The sequence below is a fragment of the Antedon bifida genome, chromosome 6 (genome assembly GCF_963402885.1).
Source record: "Antedon bifida chromosome 6, ecAntBifi1.1, whole genome shotgun sequence".
Taxonomy (NCBI): Eukaryota; Metazoa; Echinodermata; class Crinoidea; order Comatulida; family Antedonidae; genus Antedon; species Antedon bifida.
In genome coordinates this window covers 26,589,746-26,609,051 of record NC_136231.1, presented here as the reverse complement: position 1 = coordinate 26,609,051, position 19,306 = coordinate 26,589,746, and the positions used below count along the sequence as shown (strand labels likewise).

General features: G+C 32.6%; 1 protein-coding gene across 1 annotated transcript; it reads right to left on the bottom strand.

The window, feature by feature from the left end:
- Positions 1–2,770: 2,770 nt before the first annotated feature.
- LOC144845141 (uncharacterized) lies at positions 2,771–4,726 on the bottom strand. The gene is made up of 2 exons (XM_078702296.1): positions 4,282–4,726; positions 2,771–3,587 (listed from the first exon to the last, which is right to left on the bottom strand). The coding sequence occupies exons 1-2, from the start codon at positions 4,285–4,287 to the stop codon at positions 2,934–2,936; spliced, it is 660 nt and encodes a 219-aa protein (XP_078558422.1). The 5' UTR covers positions 4,288–4,726; the 3' UTR covers positions 2,771–2,933.
- Between the last annotated feature and the right edge of the window lie 14,580 nt (positions 4,727–19,306).

The following is a 19,306-nucleotide window of genomic DNA, read 5'->3' as shown; positions in this document are numbered from 1 at the left end:
TAATGTATTTATGATTGCGACTAAATGAATGGTTGGCCTACAAGGTGTAGGCCTAGTGTAGGCCTAGTGTAGGCCTACACTAGGCCTAGTGTAGGCCTAGTGTAGGCCTAGTGTAGGCCTAGTGTAGGCCTAGTGTAGGCCTAGTAGTAGTTTACATAGATTATCAAGAATTGCTCCGTCGTCGTCGAGGGATAAATTTAAATTAATTTGATTTATTCAACAATCTATAGAAGATAACCTTCAGTGACATCACGTTGTAAAATCTTTTATGTAGTTGATAATCATGCTTTTACCACATAATCATTTTGTGGTGAGTTAATTTATAATTGCCTTTCTTTCCTGCAAACTTTATCCAATGCAATTCTCATTAGTATTCAAGACAATCGTTCGTTGATTATCATCATAATCAAATCTATTTCTCTTTTTCTTTGTTGCTTTATCTTAAAGTAAACGCGCCCTCTATACTAAAGAAAAGAATTGTTAAAACTAATTTTTAGCTTTGATCGATCGGAAATGTTTTAAGTATATTTGCATAGAATCGATTTGCACAATACAAAGATGTATATTAGTGAATGTTATTAGTTTAATGAATGTACATTTCTAATTAGAAGGTTGTTGGCACACATAACGTTTTATACGTGCTTTTTATTGTTATAATCTCGGTTTTATTGTATCGTCCTGGTTGACAGGGGCTGGTCAAGCACATCACAGTTTTATTACTTTTGCTTTTCCGCTACTCCCCTGTTATACTTTGTTTGTTTTTTGTTTTCGTAGAAAGATTGAAAATAAATAAAATACTTTGCAGACAAAATAACGAAACGCCGACTGGTGGAAAACAACATAAAAAGACATGCTACAGAGAGACTTGAGACTTGTATCATGATACAGTACCCACTCCAAACCTTAATTTAGTATATCGTTCTTCTTTAAAAATCTATGGATAAACAATCCAAACTCTTTGACATTATGTAGCATTAATATCACTAGAAAATTCAGCGAATTATCTTTTTAATAAATATATATCACACCTTAAATTAATTCCCCCAACATTCAACGTGAAAACAATATTGAACTAAATCTAAAACAGCAATGGCTATTTATTTATAAAGGACGCCCTCGTATACATTGAACTTTTGAGTTAGTAGTACTGTGTCACAGCTCATACCACTTGGAGTAGTATACAAAAGGCAACACAATTCACGGTACGATCTAAGAAACTCGGTTTATGATATGTATATATTATAATACTAAATAATTTCTAATGGCCATTGATTGTTATAAATATATTTGTTCGGCGTTAAATCAAAGACGTTGAAATTTGTCACGCGCTGGCGGTACGCGTGCATTCGGCGGACGAGCGACCTTGGACTACTAGTGTGACAATTATAAAGGCGAACAATAATACGTAGCAATGATACACGGACTACTTGCGTATCTGATGCATCCGCCTTCTTCCAATAGCCTTAAATATCTTTGTGTTAAACCGAAGCGATTCGTGAATATGTGTTAGGTAGTAGAACACCTAATGAGCGAATTAAATAGTGGATTATTGTACAGGCTTATTAAGCAGCGAAGGACAGGAGATGTGTAAATTTGTAATTAATGCGATGTGGATTACTTTATCAATATTTTAATCAAAGCCATCTAGTTTAATCGATCTTCACTATCGTCCTTCACCAATCTAACGTTCATTATGTTTATGCCAGTTTATCTTTTGTGTTGAAAAATTATGTATACCGGTAATTGTATTCATTAGAAAATAATTATTATTTCAATAATTGTATGATTGTTTGACAGATAGAAGTGAAATAAAAATCATAATATCCGTTGTGTAGTGTTGTTATCTTTATCATAGGCGAGTTCAAGGGGTGCTCCGGTCTTCCCTAATTGAAAACAACAATGCAAAAGGTTCACTTCTTGCAATGTTTAGGCCCCAATGTTTAGGCACCAATGTTTAGGCCCCAGTGTTTAGGCCCCAATGTTTAGGCCCCAATGTTTAGGCCCCAATGTTTAGGCCCCAATGTTTAGGCCCCAATATTTAGGCCCCAATATTTAGGCCCCAATTCCCTCTGCCCTGCATCGCCGCTAAAATCTGAAGCACCGTCTCGCGCGACCATCGTTGTTTTTAGTGTTAGGCCATACTCTTAATTCTTACTTGCTTACTTACTATTGCTGCCGTCCACATTTTATAAATATTGGAGGAACTGCATTCATAGTTTTCAGATCAGAATTCATGACAGTTGTAATAGTCCTAATCGATTATCGTCATCATTTTATCGTCAGAATCGTCGTTGTATATTACCGACATTGAGTGTCCTCAAAGATTATTCTATAAATCAATTAGGTCTACTAATTTTATTATTATTTTATTTACTGTTATTGGTATGAATGAAACTTGGATATAGTAATTGGGTGAGGATCACTGGGAGTGGGGTGAGGGGTGGAGGGTAACTTGAGTTTAAATTGACAATCGAGTAAAGAATGAGAAACACAAATACAGTAAAGTTGAAAAGAGGGTTGAATTGTGATTACGAATAGTATTTAAACTAATTATTCTTCGTATAAATTCATTCTAGTCGAAGTTACACGAAATAAAGCCAAATTAAACTAATGACAGTAAGCAGAATATAAAGAAAAACAAAGAAAGGTAATTATTTTCAATTTACTTATTTATTGCAATCACTATGGCAATCAATAAAAAAAAGATGAATTATAAAATAGACTATGCGGTACAAAAACCAATTCATTTTACAAAATTACTATAAGCCGAAACACTAATCTTATTTACAAATAGTTCATGATCGGTTATAAAATATTAATAATAAATACAAAAACTTGAATTACTATGGAATGTGTCATGTGACCTGAGTGGTCATGCGCATTGTTCTTTATTCGATTTTCCAACCAAGAGTTCATTTCTTTCAAAAGTGTTTCTATCTCGACCAGCGAGTAGGACAATAGTTTTGAAACTGATTCAGCATCAATGTACTGGATTGCAATGCACACGACGGCCGGGTAATTAGAAAATCATTGTGCGTGGACGGCGGCGGTGTCAGTGAGCATGGCTCGGGTGATGTTGCGTACCAATCCTCCTGGCCTGAAGATGTGAAAGAATACCCGGATGACGTAGATAATGGACTAGCGATTCCAGAATCTTCATCGTAACTTGATGACGTAATCATTGTCTCGTTATCGTCTATTTTCAACATTTCTCGAAGTGCCCAGATGTAATTATGAGCAAATCTTAATGTTTCAATTTTCGTAAGTTTAGTTTCATCCGGGAAAGTTGGTAGGACTTCCCTGAGTCCCTCTAGCGCATCATTCAATGAATGCATCCTGTTTCTTTCTCTATCATTTGCTTTGACTCTTCTTGTTCTCTTGATTCGTAAGATTTGAGTCGGACTTCGATGACGTCGACGGCGCGTACGATTTCGTCGTTTACGTCCCGTTCTACTTTTTCCATCTTCCGTTATATCGTTCGTGTTCTCTTTCGATTTTTCGTGCGTTGATTCGGTTGACGTGCAGTTTTCTTTCGACTTCAACGTAATGTCGACTTTATCCAAAGTATTTTTTAATTCACATGAAACCTACGAAAAGAAAATATAAACATTATAAATCAACTGAATATGAATTGTATTTTTAAATAAAATGATCAATTACAAAAACTAACCTGACAGATATACAATTAAGCTCTGTACATTATTTCTAGGTTTAAATATAAAAAAAAATTAAATTTGAAACGAATGGTTTACAAACAAATCGGTATATCTCATAAAAGATAGATGATTCTAAATCAAACTTCTAGTTTCTTTACAAGTTATACACAAATTAAAATATTAATCATTGATTAAATCTAATTAAATAAAAAATTGAAAAAGTAATGTAAAATTTAAAGTATCGTTTGCTATTAGTTTAATCTATTTTTTAAATTACTTGTTATTAAAGAAATTTTAAATATAAATTAAACTGATAGCAAACAAAACTTTAGTTACATAAATTATAATATATTTATTAATTGATTAAATACATAATAGTTGATTAAATCTAATTAAATAGACAATTGAAAAAGTAATGTAAAATTTGAAGGACTATTAAAACAATTTTTATTAAATAAATTAAACTGATAGCAAACAAAACTTAAGATACAATATAATTAATTTATCAATTGATTAAATACATAATAGTAAATTAAATCTAATTGAATAAAAAGATGAACAAGTAATGTAAAATTAATATCAACACATGTTGAAAATATACTGATAATAGTTAAAAGAAACTTACCTCCATGATGAACAAAGTTAAATAGAATATTGAGCGATGACAAAAATAGTGATGTCAAACTATCTTGGCAGGTACTGAGTGTGTAGTTAACAGGTTGGCTACCACAGATTTTATGATGGCTCAGTACTAATGACCGCTCCTTTTATTGCCAACGAAAACAATAGCGTACGATGACTGACACGGGACCAAAGCCATGCCCATAATGCGCTCTGTTTCCTATTTGGAGTCTGCGCATAACGGCCAACGTTAACTCTTTACACTACATTAGTTCACTTCAATTAAGAACGGGTCGTCTGCTTCCGACATGTATTAACCAATCAGCGACGCGTATCAATTGTAGAATGAAACTTCTCGCGTGGCAATCGACCAATGAAGTAGCTGCCATTTTTGTCCCATATGTCGTCTAGGTACTTGATTTCTAAACATCCACGTGTGATTTGATTTTTAATTTATGTTTTCAATCAACACATATGTCATATTTTAACGCATCCAACAGGTCAATCGGTTAGATAAGGTAAAATATATGCTGTGAGTTAAGCTTGCAGTACGTAACCTGTGTACATGACAAACATGTTTGTTTTGTTTTTCCAATTTCTGTTCAGGGTGGGAATGCGAGAAACTCCACTACACATATGTCACAAATGAGTCCTAACTTTGTTCTTTTGTTAGGATTTTACTTTTCGTTTGCTATCGGTAACTTCATATTCGATTGCACTTGTTTACAAACCACTTGCTATTAATCTGTAGACCATCTTTTAAAATATCGAAATAATTAGTAGTACTACAAATTATATTCATGTAATTCTTTTTAGATAAAGGAACACTTATTGGAAAGATGCTGTTTCTATAACATTCTATAGAATTCTATACAATTTTGTTTCTCTAGCATCCATTTATACAACAAACATTATTGGTAGGCCCTAAATGTTGTCTTCATTGGTGAATGATTACAAATACGGGTTTACGCATTATATCAACGTTTAACATTAATCAATCAATCAATCAATCAATATATCTATATTAATCTCTCATGTGGAAATTAACAAAAAAAGAGGTGGATTAAATTATCTTACAACAAAAAGTACAAATTACAACATCAATTAATATAAAATATAAAACTCTTAAGAATTATAAAATGTAAAATTGTAGTATTTAGGACTTGTTAAATAGTTACACATTCAATGTTGTCTAAGAAGATATTGTACATTAATTTAGAAAACAAAGGAACCAGACACACAACACAGAGATATAATAATGTATATACTCCTGAAATCCCACCTTTTTAATTTGCAATTTCTTTAGTTTTTGCTCTTCTTTTTTCTGTTGATTGTTCAGCGCTTAGAGGCGTCCTGCATTTTGCGCTATAGTAAATTGAACATTATTATTATATATTGCTATTAATCACCCGGATGTGAATAATGTATTCCACCAAACCGAATTCATACGGATAAAACAAGGATACACTTTGTATTATTGGTTCTTGGTGTGGTAACTCACTGTCTTTTTATGTATATTATTTACCTTGTCAGGTGACCATTGCTTTCCTTGTGACGTAGCAGTGTTTACACTGTCGTATAGTTTCCTATTTATCCTTACTTTACAGGATTACACTTGCTAATTGGTCGCGTGGCTAATTAACATAAACAAAGAAAATCAATCTAAATATATCGATCACTAACTTAAAGAATACAAAACCAGTCAAGGAAAACACTGTAATCATGTAGACTTAGTTACTACCACCAGTAGTAGGGTGCTAAGCCCATAATCACGTTGGCTTAGCTTTACTACAATGTTCTACAACACAGTAAATTAGTAAATTAATCGACTTTAAGTCTCACTTGGTTGATTCTAAGTTTAAATTGTTGCTCATCGTCAATTTGTAAAACACGATCTGTAATGTGATCATAGTTTTTATGAGCATACTTTTATTAACATAATGTACATGATGATGTTATTCTATTTAGATAATTTCTATTAAACCTGTGTTGTACACGCACTATACAAATAAGCCTATTATGATACACTATTTCATATTCAATAATCTTTTATTTCAGCATTTAACACCATAGAAATACATAATATACAAAAGAAAACAATATAATATTTCCCATTTTGTCATCAATTAGATAATGTTATGGATGTTTTAAAAAATGTAAAAAAAATTATGTAATTCAATTAAAGCAGAATACATGTGCACTATACACATAACAATATAATTATTTTAAAATATAATATTATTAATTTTTAATTTAATTAATTTATTTAATGTTCAAATCATTAAAAAAAAAATAGACAGCGTATAAGTTTTGATATCCAAAAACCAAACACATTCCATTTGGGTTCTGAAATAGAAGTAATTTTCTAGTGACATAGTTGTTGAAAGTTCATGAGCCTAAATTTTGTGAAATCATTTAAAATGAACTTTTTACGAATAACCAGCTTGTCAATCAACAAGTATTTAGACCTCTTTAGTTTCGGTGTAAAGCACCCTTTGTAGTGGACGTTACTTTTTATTTTATTATTGAAACATGGTCAGCTAAAATGACTGATTGACTGACAAACTGGAATTAGCAACAACCTATTGTTTCTTTACGTTCTCAGTTATTACACCTTACTATGTTATGTGTTGTTACCCCTTTAAGTTCAAGTTTAATACTGGTACAGTTAAAGGACTGTCTAGACCATCAAATTAGTTTGACAAAAAAAGTGTGATGTGTCCAAATATGGTAGTGATATTCCAAAATATGGTAGTGATATGATTTCATCATGTCCATATATGGGCACATCGCATTTTTGTTGTCACATAAAGTTTGATAGTGTAGAAAGAGCTTTATAAAGGGGACAAATATTAATGTTCAATTGCGTTTCACACATTACAAACGATATACAACATCAGAATATTCAAAAAGTAATAACTATGTAAGTGTGACATCACTTCAAACTCTTTTTCACACGATGCCTCACATTCGTAGACTATTTTCATCATCATTAAATTACTAACATTTATTACAAATTAGTCCCACTTTTTTAAACATTCTACAATATATAATCATACAAATTATTTTTAAAGGAATTTCTAATTGTTATCACTATTTTCTTCCTTTCGTTTAGGCACTAATGGTGCATCTGATTAGGAAGATGTAAAATAAAATCCCCTTGGATCAGAAACAACACCATAAGAAGGGCGGGTTCACACTAGACGACAACTGAGAGGAGAAGACGATGACCACGATGGGCAGAAACGTACCCTAAGCAATGCCACACTTATCCGGTGATTGTCTTCTACACGTGTTTCATACTCGTGGAACAAGTGGAACGCGAATCATCTGCTAAACAACGGGCCTAGATTAGCATGGCTTTAACATTCTCCATTCTCGGCCACTAAGCATAAAGAAATGGAGCGGAAAGAAGAAGTATAGACCTACTTTTATAACGACGAATATAAACCCCGTATTGGAAATCAAAGAATCTAAGTCCACCACGTGCATATCTTTTTTAGTCAATCAAAACGTACTTTGTACCGGTGTTGCACAAGTTTTATGTCATTTACAGTTAAACTAATGTCGCCAAGCAGCCGATGATTCTGTAACATCATAACGTAAACACAAAGGATTATATTCAAGTTATATACAATTGATTGTCATCACAAATGGACATTCTATACGACTCAAGATCCTAGTGAAATGTTAGTGATTCATTTTTTTGTGTGTGTTTTTTTAAAGCAGATTTTTGGCAAACTGAATGAGAGAGGCAGTATATACATTAAATACATCTTACACATGAGAAAAATGGATGTAAATAGAATTTGTAAGATAGATGATAAAAAAATGCTGAAATAAACAGAAGGAAAATCGAGATTGTCTTGCATTTTGCATTAAAACAAATAGCAACAAATAATAAAACTATCAATTACCATATTAATTGCAATAAAAAATATAGTTATTACTTTATCTATTATAAGCAATAAAAGCAGTACAAGAGATAAAAAAACAATTGTCTACTTGTAAACAGTCTTAGTTTAAAGTCATTTTGCACAAATTAATATCATATTTCAGTTACATGTAAAAGCAAGGTGTCAATTACAGTACGATATATATTTATATATAGATATAAATCCAAAGGCAAATTACTGAAAATAATGATAATGCTGTGGGTATCTCAATGGAGATATAACATAAAATAAGCAAAAATAGCTAAATCAAAACGATAAAGTAAAACAGCCAGAAAAAGTAGCAGAGCTTTCGGGCAACACTAGCCCTTCATCATCAGTGCAAGTAAACACATACATCAGGCACAGAACATTAATTCTAAACCGCCCGTTGGCGATTTTATTTTTCGTACATAATGCATATGACTAAAATGTTTTATAAAAATGTTGGATAATCGATCAAAAGCCCATACGGTACTGTATCATGTATCATCATAGCGACAGTAAACATTTCGCAGTATCAATTCTGCTGTTAATTGTCACTAGTCATTTTTATGATTCTAAAAGAATTTGTTTGAACTTATTCCTTATTTAAAGTGTAATATCCATGGCTCCTGTATTCGTTTAATATTCACAATATATTAAAAGTTTAAAAGTATTTGTGAACATTAACAATAGCATTTTCAATCAAGAAAGAAAATGAAGCTAACATATAGGCTCATTAGGCCTAACATGAAGCTAACATAGTAGGTCTATTAGGCCTAAAATGAAGCTAACAGAATAGGCCTATTAGGCCTAAAATGAATAACTGAATGATGATGATTGAACTTATAGTGATGATTAAACAAATGATAATTTTGGATTAGTTAAATTATCATCATTATTATTATTATTATTATTATTATTATTATTATTATTATTATTATTATTAATGATAAAAAATGATTAAAGCGAATATAATTACTAACGGTATACAGAATGCACGTGGTATGTAGGTGGTAATGGCAGTGTACCATGTACTCATCAGTTACATTATATATAATTAGATATAATATCGCACACATTATGCGTGATTTACAATTAGACATATGATAGTTATGAAACTGTTAGCTGCACATAGAATCTCGCTAGTTTCACATTTTAACCGGTATAGTTTATGCTCAGACTTCGATGTTCTTATTTCTGTTATTATACTATTTTCGAACACCTATTTCAAACCTACTGTACTAAGCCTATACTAAAATGTACAATACCGTTTTATTCCTAATGATCTTTTTTATCTGTAGGCCTACCGTTTTACTCAAGTTATTTGTGTTCTAAATCAAGTGTTCTGTTCGCTAAAGAACAATAACAATATTTACTTAATTATTTAATGTCTCACTGTCTCACTTAACAAGTTAAAAGTGATAACCATTTAGGCCTACAAATCAGAAATCCTTTCTTTCGTCAGTCTTGTAAAGTGCATGATAACAAGAATGACTCGCCTAACACAACCGACCTTGCCCCGAGACACGTCCTAATATATGGTAAGCTTGTAATTTACAAAAAAAAAAGGTCCTAATCCAGAGAAAATAATTTGTTAACTCAACTGGTAAGGACGAATTTTAGAGCATAAAGGCAGATTGGGTGAAAGTTGGTATCTAACCACCATCACGTGACGATTAGAATCACGTGACGTTAGTGGCCCAATGAAACCGCACTGTATCCTTGAAACACCGTTCATGGTTTCTTTATGTTACAACTAGAATACGTGGCACGAATATTATATAAAATGTTATATAAAAGTGTATATATATATATATAGGCCTACCTATACAAATGGAGAACATAGTTAGCAGTAGTAGAACTAGGCAAGAGATAAGCCTATGTGACTTTATTGATTGCATTATGGTTTTTATAGGCCTGACCTTGGTAGTCTCAGCGAGCGAACCCACAGGACCAGCACTCGTTTAACGTACATTTCTATGGTTTCAAAATGGGTTAGTATTTTTTTAGATTTATACGTTTTGTTTGTTTGAATACTGTTTTTATGGATAGAATTAACTTTAAGTTCTAACAAATCAAATACCTAAAATGTATTTAGTTTTGCCAATATGCCGTTCTTTACAAGTTATAAGTAGTCTTGCTTTACCAAATATGAACAACTTTTATCACTATTATCATTTTTAATCTCGTAAAGCATAATATAGTTATGTGATTTGACGCAGATTTATATATATATTATATTCAAATATCGATATTAAATAAAGATACGTGTACATTATATATTATTGATATTAAATTTATTAATGTAATGTAAAAATAATATCAGATTGTTGGCAGCTGGGGTTAACTAAGTAATCTATTTTTAGACACGATGCTTACACACGATGTCCATTGACGTTCAATTAATTACCGACGCGCATGCGTCAATAAAGTTTGCTGCCGCGTGCTTTCAAAAACTTTTTTCTAACTTTGTTTTTTGTGTTTTTCTACTGATTTAAGTGGTATTTCGTTTGAGAATTGTACTTATCTACTAATCTAAACCATTAAAATATAAAACACAATTGTGTTTGCCAAGTTGCGGCTGATTTTCGAGCAACCTGCCGATTTCTATCCACTTTGCTTCCACCTGTAGGCTACCAGGACGCAGCCGCAACGGCAATACTAAGCACTTCTATAGCTAATTAAGCATACTTTGAAAGCATTAATCATTCATTTGTTGGCTGGTGTACGTCCTCAAGTTTCACCTGTCACTCTGATATTGTTGGTTATTGTTTTCAAGACGCGTGTCGATTGGAGAGATTGGTTTGCGATGATAATTTCGTCCATGTACTTATACCAAGAACGTTCGCTTGTTTACCATTCATAATGTCTGTTCATTGATAGGTTCTGAAGCTGTTCACTTCATTTTCGCAGTCGAACACGTGCCAATGACGATGTGCATATATTTGTTGTGTTCCCTGCACCCGGCCGTTTACTTTTCTAGTCCAGATTTGAGCGCCGTGCGTTCCCCAAGCCTTTCCGGCGTCGGCTATTTGCTTTTTGTGATTTTCTTGGCATCTGCAAGTTTTTTTGCATACGTTCTTGTTATTGTCTGTACAGATTTGATGTAAAAACAATAAGAAAACGGACAGAGTCCGATTGGAGGTAGCCCCAGTTCAGACGTGCCGTGCACATTGTGTTTAAGGCTATTAACCACATGAAGCTGATCTTCTGTTTCACTTCTTCATCGATAAAACAGACCGATGATACGAGAGTGACACTTTCTCTATCAAACATATGTCACCGAATGAGCACCATATACGTACCCCAGTTCATTATACAGCTCAGTCTTGCCCATATGTCAAGAAATTGACTTGGAAATTACAGCGTAAACATAGAACGCAAATATGCCGAAGATCGTTTGTGTATGTTTGCGTTGTGAATTGATTTATACCAATTTGCGTGCCATAAACGAGCTTTTAATTGGTAAAACATTGTGGGAGTTGAAATCAAACTTATATACAACACGCCTGCGTTCTCCATAACAGTTTATCTCAAATAATACACATATGACAATCTGAAACCAAATGAATGTCAAAGATTCGACAAAAATACAATGTAAGAAAATTACAACAAAGACTTCGGAATTGGCACGTCACCATTACTCTGATCAAACGTTATACATAAAAAAGTTATAACGTATTTAATTAGCAATAGATTGATGTTAAAACGTTGCTTGAAAACAAAGCCAGCATGTCCACCTGTTGGATATGACAAGTAAGATGTTTTTTGCTACTTTAGACACAGTTGTCATTTTATTTAATGTTTCTGAATAGAAAGGAGCCTAGGTCGATCAGGAGGTTACATCTTGCCTGCACAGTATTCAGTTTGCTGACGGACAAAAGCCACTAAGCTCTGGGGAATCAAATGAAAACTATGTACTGGCGTTCATATTGATGCTGCACCGTGTTCCATTAATTTGATGTTCCATGTACATTTGTAATTAGTTTTGAATAGACGTGATATCAAACTCGACTAACCTTTACAAAAGGTCATAGAACTGCAGATAGGACATTATTATCATTATATGGCTTAAATTATGGTTAATACTAATAGATAATTTTAATAATTGTTATAAATCTAATATAAATGACAATAATTTATTTACCATTTATATAATAGATGCGTCGGTCGGTAGTTATACGCTAAGTGCGGTGCGGTAAGAATAACATCCCACCTGTTTCTAGATATTATCAACGTATAAAATTCGTAGACAAACTTAAGGTCACGTGAAAACAACAATTAATTTAATTAATACAACAATATTCTAAATATGTTATCATTTGTAAAACTTTCTTTTTGCGTTGTTTATTTTTGTTTCCAAGTAAAATTATAAACAGTATCTCAGCAGTACTCAATTATATTGCCGAATATACTTAAATTTAATTTAATCATATTTCAGAGGCGTAATTCGCAAATAAAACGGAATAATCGTCGCATAAAAGTTGGACTTAAAATCTTCAAAAATTAATAGAGAGTAAGAGGATATAAAATTTAAGGGGTATTTTCCGACTGGTCATTGATAAAATGACCGGTGACGAATAGGCATTTTTTAGCCTCGAGCCTCCCGTGAGACGAAAAATACGCTATGTCTGGGCAGTAGTAACATGACGCGCCTCCTGTCGTCGTCGTGTGTTAAAATCACTTCCGACTCACCAAACGCATGCCACTAACGTATACTACTCAAAAGTACTCAATTCTGAATTGATCAGTTCCAAATTTGTTTAAATACGTGCTCTATTATCTTGAAATTTATTTATATCTTACACTAATTTAGGAAAAAAAATATAAAACATTTACGTGTTCACATCAAAATCACGAATCTATGTCGCGTCTAACTAATATTGGTTTGTAGCCAATATAACTTCGACAGCTAGGCCTGTAGCCTTCTATGATAAATGTAAAACAAAGTGTTATAGTTTATATCTTAATTTAATTGGTTTTACGTTTATATATTTAATAGGCCTAATATACATTTTTGAGATAATTCATAAAATAACATCAAAAAGTGGAAAATTAATGTAACTATGCTTTGCTTTCAGCGCGTTGCGTGCAGAGTGCAGTAGCTGTCTTTATACCACATTGTGTGTGAGCCTTCATACAATGCGTAACATACAACAAGCTGTATAATTGTCAACAATGATATTCTCTGTACGAATTAGGTATAGTAAATGAGTATTTAAAATTTAATATAGCATTCGGTGAATGAAGAAAATACATTCACATATCCGCAATGTGACAAGGAATTGAGTAGTCAAGTAATATTGTCCATGTACTCATCCTATTAAGCTCTGTCTACACTATCAAACTAGGTTGACAAAAAAATGTGATGTGCCCAAATATGGTAGTGATATGCCCAAATATGGTAGTGATATGCCCAAATATGGTAGTGATATGACATCATCATATCCATATATGGGCACATCACATTTTTGGTCGACAAGTTTACTTTTAGGTTGGTCGTCTGCTCTGTATTATTTGTATGGAATTTGATGAAATAAATGTTTGTTGAATTTGAATTAAAATTATCCACTCAGGATAGATGCAGATTGGGACAAGCTTCACGGTTTTCCACTTACCATTACCGCTCGTCTTAAAGCTACGTTTACACTGAGCCTGGATTAGTTATGTTTTCACACACATACATGTTTTGCACGATTTGAATCCAAATTCGTGTGTGAACGGTTCCTAATCCTACAACACTTATTAGTACGATTGTTATCAGGCCGCCAGGCTCAGTGTAAATTCAGCTTTAGAAGATTTTTTTTTATTTCCTAAAAAGTGATTTATTTTATGATCCTTACCAAACCTTTATTATTTAACAGTTAATATTGATTAGGTACTTTAGTGGCGTTGAGTGTCTTGTTGGCAAACAAACGCAGTTTGTACAGAAGATATTGAGATTGATAGTATGAACGTAAACTAACTACACGTCACAAAGACAAGGAAGGTGACACAAAACAAAGAAGTCTTTCACAAATGAAAATCACTTTTATAAGTGTGTACAAATGACTGGTTAAACGTCACTGAGTAATAATAATGAAATAAAAAAATATATTTTAAGATATAATTGAATGTGTTTTTTAGTAAAATAGCCCAGTGTGAATCCTGTTTATCTAGATTAAAGCTACGTTCATACTGAGTCCGGCTTCAGTTGTGCAAAATCCGGAATGCGTTAGAGTAATATAAAAGAATATCCTTTAAAATATAATTGAATATGTTTTTCAGTAAAATAGCCCAGTGTGAATCATGTTTATCTCGATTAAAGCTACGTTCACACTGAGCTAAGTTTCAATAGTGCAAAATCCAGAATGCGTTTGAGTGAACTAGCCCTATTTCTAAACGCTATATCCATTTCATTTAAAACGATTTTTTATCTGACCAGCCAACCGGAACTTGGCTTTCTACTGATATATGCAAATATAAAAACCACATAAATTAATTAGCATACGTACGCCTTTATTATTTCATTACTGAAAAATGAACAGAATTAATTTAAATGTGTACAAGAAAACTGTGTTTAGCATTAGTAATCAAACAATCAATAGATTGTAATGGAATACTATTGTTATTGTTTAAAAAATAGATACAATTTAGTAATTAAAATATTTTCTTAGTAAAATACACAATAGTTATTGGTATAACAGGTGCTATTATTATTTGTATCTATATTAGGTTTAATGCTAGAATTATTATTAGTATGCCATGTGTCAATTACACGCTTCAGTGCGTTTCAATTATTCAAATTCCGCGCGAACTATTGATCGATTTTGATTTTTATTGTGAATAAAAATCATCAAAATGACACTATATACCCTCGACCAAACAAATCAAGAGTTTTATCCGACTGTGGTCGATAAGAAGCCATTCAACACCCGTGAGTAAATCTGACTTGTTCAAATCTACAGTACCGGTAGTCAATCAGGTCACGTGCTTCCCATACAGCCTATCATAACCATTGTATTATGAAGTGTGCGAGGACAATCATTTTCCTTTATCGAATAATTCTCAAGTTTCACTTGAAAAAATAGAAAATACATTGAAGTGGTCAAACGAAATGAAAGTTCATCAATTAGACCATGGAGAAATATTTCTCCATGATTAGACATATGATGAAATGCTGAGAATAATAGCTGCACACGGTAACATGTATCATTATTATATTTATTTCATGAGAATAGCATTTGTCGCCACGTCCAGACGAGAATTGTATTCATATCAGATATTTGTGCCGCCAATTGAAATGTGAAAACGGTTCTTCTCATGACAATTTTGAGATTATAGTCTGATCCATCTGCCTGGACATCTCATTTGATGATCTTAGTTATCTTTTTAATCACTATTAATATTATATGTATAGAAGATCAGCCTGTTTATGAGGCGTGTTAGGGGAGCAAGACTGACTCCATTAAGACCTCTTCTGCCTTCATGATTTATAAATAAAGCATGCATGTGTCCGAATTTAAAAAAAAAAAATCAATTGTAAATCTTTATGGATTTCTTTTAAATAACTTGATTTTGAATAAAATGTGACACGGGCAACGAAAATGGGAAAAAATAATATGGCAGAAAGAATACTTCAATGTTTTATCTGTATTCGTAAGCGAAAGTTTTTATTGGTGCAGTATATGCATCGTCCCTGCAGCCTATATTATAAGAAATTGTATTCATTTTTGTTTATGAATGAAGAAAATATGTCAATATCGATCAAATTACAGAGGAAAACCCACAATTCATTGTTTTTATTTGAGTGATTTTCCCACTACTCTTTTAAAATATCAAATGATAGCAAAAACAATGCACAAATTAGATCATACGAGATTACTGTGAGAGCTTAAAGACTCAATTATTAACTTCTTGAATACATCACTGAATTAAACGAAGATTTAATATTGTCATCATTGTTAGGTTTATAGTAATAACGGTGGGAAATGAAATGAAATCTTTGATCAGTTTGTAACAATAAGTTAATCCGCATCAGTAATATTAAGATGTGCCATCTAGCTGATCACTTTTTATTGTGACTCGTTCGTGAGGAAGTAATTCATTAGAATAGGTGCTAAACCTTCGCTAGAAGTGATGGCTAAGGTTTCTTGTTACTATACTTTCCCAGGCCTAACTCGTTATAATACCTACTCACGGAGAAAAATCGACGGAGGCGGATTTTAGCGAGTATGTGTTGAGTGTAGTTCCCACCAATGACGGCCTCCCCTCCCGGCCTAGCCGTTGGGAAGTAAGTTTAAGTTGAGCGATGAGAAGATTAGTGGAAACAATAGAATCTAATACTAATGTTTGTGGACTAATTCAGCACTAGCAACCCAATACCACAGCTGCAATCTGTAGTGTTTATAGCCAATGTTACTATACTGTGTTATCATATTATGTCTTTCCTGGGGCTTTATAAAGTAAACGATTACTTATCTTTGCTAAGTATTTAATAGGCCTATAGAGAAACTGTATTAATCAATGGTAACATTATTTACGTAAATGATGATGTGGGACGCTGTATCACGGAACTCTTGAAGATACTGACAAAATAAAATCAATATTAAGGTGATTGATTATTTCCTTTAAGTCCCTCTGTTTCAAGATAGGCCTATCGTAAATCTCGCGTTCTAATGTTCCATCGAGGAATTTCCTTATTTGGTTTTAAGTTCCAAATATTCTTATTATTCTTATCATTTTGTATTTAAAATTCAGTTACACTATAGGCCTATAGCCTTTTTAACATCATACATTTGACATAGGTACCGTAACAGCACTAATAATATCTATAATTTGTTAATAGTATGTTTATTTTAAATGTTAATTACTGTAGGCCTAGTCATGGCGAGGGTCTTTTTTCTGTTTTTGTTCCATGAATTTGTAGTCTCAATTTGTTCATTTTCGGCGTGAACGGCCTCTTTGAATCATGATATTATAGATTACTTTCTTTTTTCTTCTGATTTTGAGGGGGTATTAATGGCACGAGCAAAACATGCCTCTAGGAGGGCACGCGACTTTATTTTATATATTTGTATACAAAAACATAAACAAGCATTAACCAACGTCGGGTAATCCGCGTTCAAATTTAAAAAAAAACTATAATAGCATTATTTAATTTTGAACACAACCGTAAAATAACCCGTGTAAAAGATTTTGTTTTCCATTTTATTCATTTAATAATATTTTAACAACAAAAGTAAAATGTGTATTTAAGAAACAGTGTTAAAAAGTTCACCCAAGCAGAATACATTCAAGCCCTGGAAAAGGGGTTAAAGTTTACTCGAGCGGAATGCATTCAAGGCCTGGAAACAGTGCTGTTAGAATGCGTCCGAGCCCTGGGCTGCCTAGGTAAAAACGACGATTAATATTGAATGGGAGTATAATATCAGAATCTTATCATTTTCCGCTCGAGTGCACTGAAGTAGCCGTGTGGAGAAGAATTACGAAAATCTTACTTAAAATCAGAAAGCTTACATCTATATCAAATTAAAGTCAATGATTTTTAATAAAGAGTAACAATGTTTTCTTTAATAAATCCCTAATACAAATGGCTTTACAGTGATACCTAGGCCTAAGTATAACACCCTGGGGATGCGTATGGTGTTTGGGTTCCTTTATGAACCACTGATTACAACACATGTCTATATTTACCGTTTTTTGTTTTATTTTAGACATTCTGTTCTATAATATCGATAAAATGCCATTTTCGGAGGTCACTTTAATTATCTTATGGTTTGTGGTCATATCATTTTTTTTTCTATTAAATGTTTATTATTTTAACAATCTATGTGAGAAATAAAATTTAAATTTAAAACTATCATGATACTGGTTGTTATAAAAAAAATGATGATGAGCTTTGTTTTCACAAAAATAATTTCAAAACTGTTTAAAAAGAATAACGTTATATCAGCTCTGTCACGTGACCAATTCTAAAAATCGTTTGATAATAAATGAAACGTCATAGTAGGTTCATTGACCTTTCAGTTAGTACGATGTATTCCATTGAGTACCGTACTAAGCAATTCATCTTCTTTCTTTAACATACAAAAAATATGTAAATAATAGACGTACCTTTGGTATACAGATGATTCGGCATTTGTAGTCCTCCCAATCAAAACATTGGCCAATGTATCTAAGTGGGAGATATTTAACAATTGTATTTCATGTAGGCTTTTTTTTGTATGATTTGTATATGGATGTACTATCCGAAATAAATGAATGAATAACCGTTTTTAAGGTGACCAAACATTGTTCGAGCTTTACTCGTATTTTGGTGATCATCCTTTCCATTTAAATTATATGTATTGTAATATATACAGTATACAGAATGGGAAAATAGACTTAAACTGAAACTTAAGTAAGTTATAATAGTATGCCTAAATAATCAACGCGCAGTACCAATGCTCAAATGTAACTGATAGCCTTCTTTACTTCTTACCTGTAGCGAAATAAGGAGAGCAAGAGTAGGCCTACTTACTCGTATAGCCAGTCCCCTCTCTCATAGATTTATGTGTAAGTCATAGCATGGAGCTCCATGGTCATAGGTTCCATGTGTTAATAATATACGAATGTCAACAATGTTCTACAATTTAATGAATGAGTAGTGTTGGTGAGGGGATGGGTTGGGGATGGAGTGTAAGGGTGAATACAAAATCAAAATTACCTCTAAAAACACACAGAATACCATGGCGTAACACCCATCCGCGTTCGTTGTTGCATTTCCGCAATCCTCATTACGTAACAATAACAATGTTGAACTGGCGTATTGTTGGTGAGGTTTAAAGTGCCTATAATATGGATGGATCTATTTTTACTCTTACTCTTATCTGTACGTATTTATATTTTTAAAATACTAAGTCTGTTTTTTCAAGCGGGTTATAACTATAAACTCAATCTGTGAATTACGTTACAACAGAAAATTAAAATACTGTAAATATATTAATAGTCAGATAATCGGCTGCTAGAATCCAAGGATAAGGCTTAGAAAATGAGCGGTAAAGAGGGCGCTATAACAAAATATTAATTGTTGAAAAAGCCCAGTCCACTGCATTCAATTCACTTCACAAAATAATCATCGTCTTGTAATGA